The sequence below is a fragment of the Cydia fagiglandana genome, chromosome 24 (assembly GCF_963556715.1).
Source record: "Cydia fagiglandana chromosome 24, ilCydFagi1.1, whole genome shotgun sequence".
Lineage (NCBI taxonomy): Eukaryota > Metazoa > Arthropoda > Insecta > Lepidoptera > Tortricidae > Cydia > Cydia fagiglandana.
The window spans coordinates 88,422-100,740 of record NC_085955.1 but is presented as its reverse complement, the minus strand read 5'-3'; the positions used below and the strand labels follow the sequence as shown (position 1 = coordinate 100,740).

Genomic DNA, 12,319 nt, shown 5'->3' with positions numbered 1-12,319 from the left:
TGGTGCAGCTGTACGCTAGGGCTAACTACGACTCCCACGCCGCCCGGCGACTTTACGCGGAACCGGACCATTTACAGTCGCTGCGTCTTCGGGGGATTTTAAACCCCCAAGTTCCACACGGACGAACAATTGTCGCCGCAACACAGCGGCTGCTTAACCACGGGCAGTTTCAACGCCAGCACAGCATGCACAGGGCAGAGGTGATTGTGTACGTCGTACGTTGAACGTGGCGGATTGCAGTTCGAACAATTATTGCGGTATCGGGAAGTTTAAGTGTTTGTTTAAGTTTTTGATCATTAAAAGCTTGATCTTAACTTGTTATGTTTACTTTTAAGGATCTGCAAACTAACTGCACGTAAAATGTGTGAAGGAAAAATAAATGGAACTACTTTTTAGGTTATTTTGTTCCATTCACTCAAAAGAATTAGGTAGGTACTACCATGGACCTAGAATACTACGGACGTAGTTTTGCTAAGACAAAAACTGTGATTCCATCATCCACCAATTTCCTAGTATTTACGCGTGACACACACACATTGACAGTTATCTCAATGCCCTCATCCACCAATTTGCCGTCAGACATATCGAAACGTCAGTAAAGTAAATTTGTCCAAGAAAAATATAAAATATGCCGGCATGCGTAGTTAAATCCTGCAAGAATTGTACTGATCGAAAGAAAAAAAGTGACGGAATAACTTTTCATAGATAATTTTACCAATTATCACGGTATAGTACATAAAATCTCCATATTTCATTGTTTATAAATGCGAAACAGGAGTGTGACCAGTAAGTTGAATAGGGTAATTTCCCGAAAGTAGGATAATTGATGCCCTTCTTATTAAATCATTATGTATATAAGAGATCATTATGATATTTAGTTAAATAGCTAAATTATTGATTTTGCATTTCAAACTAGGTCCGTATGGTAATTTCCCGATAATAAGGAGATTAAGGACGGTAACATGAGTAATGTTTGATAGTTAAAGTTTATTTGTTATGTAAGATAAACATATTCATGGTGCTCGACGCGGTCCCAGTCCCATACATGTCATCTTAAAACTAGTCTTAAGTCATTGTCAATAGAGGTGACAGCAAAGTGTCATCTATTGGGCATTAACATGTCGAGCACTAGTAAATTTACCTTTATTTTTTGTTTAAAACCAGATATGTTACAAGTTAAATATCATTAGGTATTTAAAATAATATTTCCGCAAAGTAATTGTGCAACAATGTGCATTTTCAAGACCTATAAAATCAGTTAGGTACACACTTTTTTTTGTGTAACGTAAAACTGCCCTATTTTAATATTTAAAAACAAGGACGATATTGAAAATATTTGTTTCCGCATTAGGGGAGAATTTGTGTTACATGGTATCACTCGTCTACACGCACACCTTCAAACCGTCCGCCATTGCAGTGTCACAGTTTGTCTTCAGTGACATTACCTCTGTCAAATATATAACTCTATGGGTACTACTGCAGTGCTACTACTGGTGTTAGGTCACTTTCGAGTTTCGTTCGACATATTTATAAATCTGGCATTTCTTAACATTATTTAAATAAGTAAAAGATTACACATCGACTGTATATCGATAGCAGAATCATTTCGTTGCGGGAAAACAACCACTAAAATTTCACGGTGTATAAGTTACTCTATGGTTTACTAAACAAATTATGAAATTAGAGCTGCACTCTGGCGGCAGAACATTGCAGTAAATACTCCCTATACATACATAGAATCTCTTTGTAAGCGTCGTGAAATCAGTGAATAAACTAAACTTATAAATAATAAATGCTCCCCAGGTCACCTTCATGCTTTATGGTGCCCAGAAGGCTGGCAGCGTTACCTTTTTGGATGGCCAGGCTTATCCTCTGGCCGAGGTAGCTGCCAGCCCTCCGTATACATTGCGTCTTAGAATAAACTTTAAAGTGTGCTAAAAATCAAAACACAAGTTATTTTTAAAAGTCGCTGAACAAATGTTGGTCAGTATGAGGAGTACAATCTACTGTTTAATTTATTGCTCGTGTTACAGGTCCTCAACCGGTAAAATAGTAACTTTTACTGCAGCCTATTCAAAACTTTTACCGAACGCTACATAGTCATTTTACCCTCGAGGATAGGATGGCTCAAGGATGGCTGCCCTTTTATTGCCAATTGTGTGTTGTCTAGTGTGCACTCTCTCTACTTCTTTAAAATGGCACTTATTTGCACAGACTATAAAAGCACATCCATCACAGACCCTCATTCTTGCGCACTTTGTTTTGCTGGATCACTTTTTCCCTCGTCCGTTGTGTCTGCTCCGTATCCTGAGCTCGAAGTTGTCGCAGTGCTTCATCATGACGTCGAACTTCACCCTGAAGGGCGCCAGCAGCTGGTCGGGCGGCACGCTCAGCGGCGGCAGCACTTCGTAGCGGCGCAGCAGGTTCGACAGGTTCGTCTTCGTTGACATTATGGCGTAGTTACCTCCTGAAATTGTCACAGTTACTAATAATTTAAATTATCATTTACCTACGCGTTCGCAACACCAACGACATGTATGAACCACCGATCTCTTTCGAAGGCTCCACCATCAAGTACCTATACGCTCCACTATTGGGCAAAGGCCTACTCTCAAATGATCTCATGCTCTAGCTCAGGAAACTTTTAAAAAGAAGAGCCAACCGCAATAGAATTCACTAGTTCTAGGAACCTCAAAGAGCCGCAAACGTTGTTTCCTTGGTGTGGAAACTTCAGTTAATATTTTGAGTGACTTGAAGAGCTGCATGCGGCACGCAAGTAGCTGTTCTCAACTCCTGCGTTAACTAAATTGTAGAGTCGAAGAACTACCGATGTATTCCAAATTCCAATTGCTGCCCTTAAGCTACTTACATCATCCGACAAATGGAGATGGGCCCCCATCTTTTTATAATTTTTTATCACTTCTGATAGAGCTAAGAAGTCGATATTTAGCATGATAAAGTTATGGTATAACGGTATGTGATATAAATTTCTGTTGGTTATCGGTTTTCTGGAGCTCCACGTCGTCTGCGATACTTGGTGTTGCGGTGCAAGAGACCAACATGTACGCACCGATGCAGTTCCTTAGCGAGTAGCTGAAGGCCGCGAACTGCGCGGGGTGCTTCAGCGGCCCTTCCAGGAACCTCTCAGGCCTGAACTCTTCCACGTCATCGCCCCAGTACTTGGTGTTGCGGTGCGTGGCCCAGAAGTGCAGCACCAGGCCCATCCCGGGGCGTAGGGTCGCGCCGTTTGCTGGAAACACAGAAGTAAACTAAAAATATATCAAATCCCGTTATTCGGGTTCACACCCTAGTGAGTATTATCCTTCGTCTAGTGCTGATAATGGGAGATGTTTAAGGAGTCTTTGGTTTCAAGTTGGGAAGACTTGCGCCTTCCTTTTTACCAACATCGGTGGCAAGTCTTGTTGGACTTTAGGGGGGCGGAGTGACTTTGTTGTGATTGATATAGTACCATAAACTGCAAGTCTTATTACCTTATTGCATCCGAGTTTCCCACGTAATTGGTTCGGATGTGTGTTAGGGTACCGATTTCTTTATATACACTGTCTTTCGGACGCAGAGAGGGGAGTCGAGCACACTGGCTGTTAGGTTGCTTCTTTGGATTCGCCAGCGGAACTTTACAGTTTATTGTAGAGATGTGTTGCAATATTGAAATTGAATTTGATACGCACGTAATACAACCGTCTCATGCACATCCCTGACGACGACGGGCGCGGGCGGGTACAGCCGCAGGGTCTCCTTGATGACGGCCTCCATGTACCTCAGCCGCGGCAGGTCCTGCCACGTTACCGGCCGGTCCGACCCGCCGAACACCTCCTTCAATCTAGTCACATTTTATAATTTTACATTACATTAAATGACAGATAGTTTTGTGAACATTTGCTAAAAATGACAAAGATACTTACTCTTCGTAGACCTTGTCCTGAACCCTGGGATGCCTGGACAGCATGAGCGCGACGAAGGCGGTGCCAACGGCCGAGGTGTCCGTGCCGGCCGACACGATGGAGATAATCTCCTCGCGCAGCTCGATGTTCGTGTAGCCCCGGCCTCTTCCGCTAGCCACGATCATCATGTCGAGGAACGACTTGCGGTCCTTGAGATCTAAGAAGTGCATGCAAAATTAAATTAAATACAGTGGAAATTTAAGCCGGTAGAAAAAGGTGGCAAAATTTACGAAGCGCTTAGTTCTAGGAAGTTCGTACACTGCCGACCCACCCATGATGCCGGCCGTCAATATAATTGTGCAAACGGAACAGCAATATAATTATGCGGGTGCAATAGAAATAGCAACACGCGGCTTAATGCACAGAAAAAAGACCAGACGATCTTATTCATCTTTAGAACTCAATCACTCACCGTCATCAGCCCCTCGTTCTGCCAGTTCTTTTCTTCTGTCAAGTATAACCTACAACAAACACAAATTTGCCATTACGGTGATAGGTATTGTTGGTAGGAACTTGTGTATTTTGAGTCTAAACATCTCGTCTAAAGAACTTGACCAGTTTTACGAGACTGCCCTAAAAAACTTCAGAGTCATTTAAGTCCCAAGTCAAGTCCTCTAATGAAAGGAATCGTGTCTTTGCCAGCATTAATAATAGGAAGTTTTGTCAAGTAGACTTTACACCACCATGAGGTCCATGAGAATAATTTTAGAAAAAAAAATATCCGACCTTATCAAAGAAGTCGAAGCCTATTTTTCTCTGCGTGATGAAAGGTTTGTAGTGGGGCGTGAGCCTGAAGACCCAGTCCCAGTAGAGCCAGGGCGACAGCATGCGCTTGGCGAGGATCTGGACGAGCACGTCGAAGGCCTCGATGAACAGGTGGTGCCGCTCCTTCTGCGCGTTCAGCTCCATGCCTAGGACTGTCTCTGAAAACCGAGTACCGTCTAGAACAGGGGTCGGCAAACGTTTAAATCCTAGAGGCAACCGCAGTAGAAATCATCAGTTTTTGGAATCTCAAAGTCATACAACAAAAAAATCATCTGCCTTGCTATCGTGCTTACTTTTAATTGGCAAACCTTAGCTTGTGTGGACAGCAAATAGATGAACAAACAAACAAAGGCGTTCGCGGAAGGCCCTCTAAAGGAATTGCTTGATTGAATGATTTACCGCAAATAGCGTCGAAGGTGTAGGCAGTAATGAACTCCCAGAAGGAGAAGTCCCCCCCGCCGTCATGCGCGCGCAGCTGCGCCACCATGATGCTGCTCTGCTTGTCGAACACCGTCACGAACTCTTGCAGATTCTTCATGTTGAACGTCGGCGCCATTACCTTGCGGCGGGGACGCCAGATCTTAGCTGTGCAAGATTACATTATAAGTATAAAGGCCGGGAAAAAGGTAGGGATGCATGAACTGTAGGAAGCAGCAGGTCCCCATAGGTGCCCATATAACCATTCCAGTCGCAGAATCATCAAAGTGGTAACTAAATGTCAGATGTGTCGTAACAGAGTCCACACAATGTGTCTAGAATTGTTTCGAAACAAAGTGTCGTCGCCGTGTGTACACTTTTCCGTAACAAGGTGTCGACACATTTGTGTGCACTTTGCGTGCGGTTTGCGACTAAATCTGACAGCAAATTTGTGACAGCAAATGTCAATATAAAATACCTCTTGAAAACCAAGGTTTGTCAAACTACTATTAGTGTCTCGTGTGCTCGTAAGTAATTCTAGTAAGTCATCATGGGCGATGCAAATGATAATAATCGACCAAAACCATATAAACACCCAACGACCGTCAACCTTTTACAGATTTTTTTTTAAAGAAATGCAATAAGCTACTTAGGTCAGCCAACGAATGCTCCAAAAAGTTGTAGAGGGAAATGCTCGGAACACAATTTTTGACTCTGTAACTTGGTTAGTACAAGTTAGGAGGTGAACATATCAAAAGTCCCCGGCCGTAGCCCTTGAGCGGGGGGAAGAGAGGGGGCTTTGAAGGTCCCATTTTCCGGTTTTTCGATTATATCTCGGAAACTATGCATCTTAGCGACATGGCCACTTATACAAAATGAAAGTTAATTTAATTTGTTACAAGTTTATTCAGTCAATTTTTTCGATATGTTGAATAGTTTTTGAGATATCCCCTCTTGAAAGTTTATTTAGGACTCTCAATTTTATCTTGATATATCTACATCAGTGAAAGTGCTAGGCCGTGTATGGTATCGTTTTCGCATAAATCTGGGTTGCTGAATCCATTTAAGGTATCACATTGACACCATTCCACAAAATTAAAAAAAATCTTTTTAGGGTTCCGTACCTCAAACAAAAAACGGAATCCTTATAGGATCACTCGTGCGTCTGTATGTCTATTCGTCTGAATACACAAAATAGTTCTTTACCTATAGATGACAGGAAAACCTATTAGAAATGTGCAGTCAAGCGCGAGTCGGACTTAATGTACGGAACCCTTAATACGCGAGTCCGACTCGCACTTGGCCGGTTTTTTTTAAACTCCTCTTGACGCTTAACCGCTGAACCGATTTCGTTGAAATTTGGTATAGAAATAGTTTGCGTCCCGGAACAGGACATAGGATAGATCTTATAACCAAAATCATCTTTTGAAGGTGTGAAAAGTGGCGTGGAAATTTGTACGGGAAATCAATAACCGCTAAACCGATTTATATTAAATTTGGGATGGTCTACATCTTTGATTTAGTTAAAAATTATAAAAAAAACATGACTTCAAACCTAAACTTAAACAGTATTAACTTCAAGAAGTCAATTCTGAATTCCCCCCTACACCTCATTTCACACCTTTAAAAGATGATTTTTGAGATAACTTTTTATGTCCTGTCTCGGGACTCAAAATATATGTGCGTACTAAATTTAAATTAAAACTGTTCAGCAGTTTAAGCGTGAAGAGGAGTTTAGAAGAAAGTATTTTAATAAGTTTATATGTTTTTAATTTGGAATGGTGTCAATGTGATACCATAACTAAATTTGGTACTGCGAATTTATACGAAAATGATACCAAACATGGCCTCGTAGCTTTACTGTTGTAGAAGTCAAAATAAAATTGAGAGCCCTAAATTCTTATTACTTGGCCAAACTTGTGTAGAAGGAAAAGGAAAAATAAAAGTCTTCGGCAGGAATAAAAGACACAAATATAATTTTTATTTTTGCGTTACTATTTCAATCATCAAATATAAACATAGCTTGATTATATTATTCTAGTGAGATCCTCATAGATAAACAAAAACATTTACTTAAAAATTACAAGGTCGAAATGCCACGGAACTTGTGAGAGTAATATGTGAAAAATAAAAACTTTTATGACAAAAAAATCTGGACACAATTTAAGAAGCATACAATTGCGTCGAGGAATCATCTGTATTTTTGATTGTTTCATTACCTCCTCGCTTCTTTTTTTGTCCTTTGTATTCTGTAGCAATTTGTTAGATCTGAAAATAAAGATAACTTGCGTCGTCACGGATGTCGATTTATAGGTTTTAGGGAGTGCAGAATTCGAAAACGATGATCATTTTATAATCCAAGATGGCGGCTACGTATTTTGTCATAAAAGTCGTCATGAATATCGTTTTATAGGTTTTAGGAAGTGCCGATTTCGAAAATGATGACCAGTTTGGAATCCAAGATGTGTGCCGTGCACTTTGTCATAAAAGTCGTCATGGATATCGTTTTATAGGTTTTAGGGAGTGCAGAATTCGAAAATGATGACCATTTTGGATTCCAAGATGTCTGCCGTGCACTTTGTCATATAAGCCGTCATAGATGTTGATTTATAGGTGTTAGGAAGAGCAGATTTCGAAAATGATGACCATGACCAATAAAACGACATCCATGTCGACTTTTAACATAGTGCATGGCCGCCATCTTGGATTCCAAAATAGTTATTATTTTCGAAATCTGCGCCCCCCAAAACCTATAAAACGACACCCATGACGACTTTTATGACATAGTGCATGGCCGCCATTCTGGATTATAAAATGGTCATCATTTTCGAAAGCGGGCCCCCTAAAACCTATAAAACGACATCCATGACGACTTTTATGACATAGTGCATGGCCGCCATCTTGGAATCCAAAATGGTCATCGTTTTCGAAATCTGCGCCCCCTAAAACCTATAAAACGACACCCATGACGACTTTTATGACATAGTGCATGGCCACCATTTTGGAATCCAAAATGGTCATCATTTTCTAAATCTGCGCCCCCCAAAACCTAAAAAACGACACCCATGACAACTTTTATGATATAGTGCATAGCCGCCATTTTGGATTTCAAAATGGTCATCATTTTCTAAATAGGGGCCCCCTAAAACCCATAAAACGACATCCATGACGACTTTTATGACATAGTGCATGGCCGCCATTTTGGAATCAAAAATGGTTATCATTTTCGAAATCTGCGCCCCCCAAAACCTATAAAACGACCCCCATGACGACTTTTATGACATAGTGCATGGCCGCCATTCTGGATTCCAAAATGGTCATCATTTTCGAAAGCGGGGCCCCCTAAAACCTATAAAACGACATCCATGACGACTTTTATGACATAGTGCATGGCCGCCATCTTGGAATCCAAAATGGTCATCGTTTTCGAAATCTGCGCCCCCTAAAACCTATAAAACGACACCCATGACGACTTTTATGACATAGTGCATGGCCACCATTTTGGAATCCAAAATGGTCATCATTTTCTAAATCTGCGCCCCCCAAAACCTATAAAACGACACCCGTGACGACTTTTATGACATAGTGCATGGCCGCCATTTTGGATTTCAAAATGGTCATCATTTTCTAAATCGGGGCCCCCTAAAACCTATAAAACGACATCCATGACGACTTTTATGACATAGTGCATGGCCGCCATCTTGGAATCCAAAATGGTCATCATTTTTTAAATCTGCGCCTCCTAAAACCTATAAAACGACACCCATGACGACTTTTATGGCATAGTGCATGGCCGCCATTTTGGATTACAAAATGGTCATCATTTTCAAAATTGGGGCCCCCTAAAACGTATAAAACGACATCCATGACGACTTTTATGACACAGTGCATGGTCGCCATTTTGGATTCCAAAATGGTCATCATTTTCGAAATCGGCACTCCCTAAAACCTATAAATCGACACCTATCTCGACTTTTATGACAAACTGTTTGGCTACCATCTGCATGCAAGACATTTCTATTATTTTTACGTACAAAAATGGCCCCCTGTCAACTTCCAACCGAGATTTAATCGATAATTTATTCGATTAATATTCAGATTAATTCAATTTCAATATATGTTAGGTCGACTAAACTAATCGCGATTAAAATTTGAGGATTAACTTTTTTATTCCATTAATTAGTCGAATAAACAGTTAATCTATTAAGTCCCATCTCTGACCACGGCATTTTTACACTTTGAGAATATCTGAAAACAAATGAACACAAGGAGCCATTTTGCAAATCCAGTAACTTTGTTATTACTTTTGACAGCGCGTGTCATGTGTCTACACAGAGTCGACACAAAGTCGAAACATTTGCGACTACTTTGTGACTGCAATATTTCTCAGCCTTAAACCATATTTATACATCATAATTAACAAGTTTCGTAGTATGTAAAGCGTTATTTCTGTTATTTAAGTATAGTATACGCATCGAAGTACTAAAAATGCATCAAATAATATATTTATGAACACAGGCACTGAGAAGTAAACAATTTCATTTCCGGCTAAACTAAAACAATGTGGTGGCGCGTTGATTATATTACACTTAGTTTATCAAATCACTCGAGCAGTTTAATTCCCCATTATAATTTAAGTCCTATTGTAATATAAATGCAAACAATATATAATTACGTCTTGTAATCCGTTTTAGAGATGGCGTATTAATGTCACTTATTTTTATTTAACTATTTTTCCATCTGACAGTTTCCATTTGACAGGAACAAAATGAACGAATGAACGAATGATATTGGCATAAAGTAGTCGCAAACTCGAAACAATGTGTGCACACGGCGACCACACTTTATGTCACTTTGTGTCATGTGTCGACCCTTCCCCATTTCTGGTAACTGTGTCGACACGGCGACGACTCTGCGACTGGAATTGTGACCGAAACAGACGGTGTCGACACAAGATGTGTCTACACCGCGTCGTAACGGCGACTGGAAATGGTTGTATGGGTGATGCCATAGCGTAACCAGGCTTGAACGTAAGAGTGGTACGCAGACAAGGCGCACTCCGTATGGGTGTATGACTTGGCAAAAAGGAAAAAAGAAAGTTTGGATTTTATTACTTACATTCAAAATTAGGGGTACCTCGTCTTAGCCGCAAGTGCATTTTTGGAAGGTTCTGTATTTTTGTACTTCTTGTTCAGGTGAAGGTAGATAGGTTGGAGGAACATATACTTGCATTTAGTGGCAATGAATTCGCGATAAATAATCATTGCGTAAAAAACTCCAATGTCACGGCTAGCCACACCTTACCGCAGACAAAAAATCCTCTCCTCTGAACTTATTCCATGGTCATAGAGATTCAAATTTCTTAATTGCAGACCGTGTATAGGATGTCAAGGGCCATTCCATACTTGAGCGCCGGCGTCTAGTCAAAGTCTGTGGCTGTTGGACGCACGTTGGCGTTGCGCAGCGACGCCATTTTCCATAGCGCTGACTAGACACTGACGCTCAAAAGAGGACGCTATATACTTACTGTGGGGTGGCTACAAAGGCCACAAAGGGTGTTACTTACTCGGTGCGAATATGAGTCCGTTGCCGAGGACTAACCTCAGGTACTTCATGGTTGTGGCGTCCTTCTCCAGACACGCCTTGGCCACCACCTCCAGCAGCTCAGGGTCGCTAATGCCTGCCGAAATGCTCAAAGTTAATCACTTATTACGAAAAGCATGAGTTACCTATTACCTCAAATGGTGTACATTAACTTACTTGCGTATGGCTTGGTCCCCATCCACATCGTTGAGATACCTCCGTTTTTGAGTGACTCGTCGCCCATTTTTATTAATGCGTTCATTCGGTCTGGAAAGAGTGACAAGCGATTAATGTCTACAATTGCATATGCAGGGGAGTAAAGCTAAGAGCTGACTGTACCTAATGGTGCACCTTAGTAGGAACCTATTGTAATAATTGTATCATAAAGACAATGTGGAGAAGACCGTCTACAAGCTATTTCGTCACTTTTAACACTTGCCTTTGTACACATATCCCACTTACAAAAGGTCGGCAGCGCAGGATTGAATCTATTATAGTTTGTATAGTCCGAGTGTCGTACGTTGCCCCGTATAAACATATACGGGGCGACGTATATATCGCTCTATTATTACTTAGGTACTTAATTTTACTACTTAATTTTACAGTGCATTGGTGTCAGCTGTAATGCTGTAAAATTTAATTTCAATAAATATCAATATCAATATACGAGAGATCTTGCCCGAGAAAGTAAAGGTCCATTTACTTACTTAAATATGGTGCGAGTTTCTTAAAACTAACGTGAGAAACAAGAAAAAATAATTTTAAATATAGACAGTATAGTGGTAATGATTTTAGCAAATAATCACGTAAATTGAATGAATGGTAAAACTCGTATGAAAATTCGTTCGAATCGATTCGCGCGATACTCGCACGTACGTGAAAAAATGTCATACGAGAACGAATTTGTTTACCGGAGACATCCAATCCAATATCCAAGGGTGAGGCGATTATCAATCCTTCTCGTACGATATCGTACGTATATATAGTTTACATGATACTACGTATATTTTTTCTCGTGCTACGATAATCGTATGGTCGAGCTGAGAAACTCGCACCATCTAAATGGGCCGTAAACTTATCCAAATAATCTCGTCTTACCTTCATCCGTGCCCCAGAATATATACGACTGGCCGATGAGAGGGTAGCTCGCCAAATCGATAGGGTAAGCTTTGCTGAACTCGTACAGAGGTCGCCTCTGTCGCATGTACAGCGCGACCGCGATGGCCGCCGCCACGAGGAGAAGCCACCACAACATGGCTGCTTGAGCGCTTGCTGTTACGGGGCAATGCCGATCTTTCTAAGGAGGAATAGGTAATATAGTTATATGAAGAGGTGGTACACTAAATTGTATTTTTATACTGATTTTTACGCGTTTTAATCGAGGGCAATGAATGAATGCCATGAAAATATTCATTGGGAAACTAAACTATATTTTCGAGGGCAGACTAAGCAAAACCATAAGATGTTAAATTTGTCTTGAAGTGATAGAAAAAAGTCACGTTTATTGTGAAAATAAATAAATACGAGATACGTAATACGAGAACATGTCTTATTTTTATTTATTTTCAGTTGTATATCGTTACCCGCATACT

The 12,319-nt window shown here is 40.7% G+C and overlaps 1 protein-coding gene across 1 annotated transcript; it reads right to left on the bottom strand.

The window, feature by feature from the left end:
- Positions 1-2,211: 2,211 nt before the first annotated feature.
- Positions 2,212-11,982, bottom strand: LOC134676239 (cytochrome P450 4d8-like). The gene is made up of 10 exons (XM_063534561.1): positions 11,826-11,982; positions 10,905-10,994; positions 10,711-10,824; positions 5,127-5,312; positions 4,689-4,885; positions 4,375-4,423; positions 3,924-4,119; positions 3,690-3,841; positions 3,071-3,250; positions 2,212-2,467 (listed from the first exon to the last, which is right to left on the bottom strand). The coding sequence occupies exons 1-10, from the start codon at positions 11,980-11,982 to the stop codon at positions 2,271-2,273; spliced, it is 1,518 nt and encodes a 505-aa protein (XP_063390631.1). The 3' UTR covers positions 2,212-2,270.
- Between the last annotated feature and the right edge of the window lie 337 nt (positions 11,983-12,319).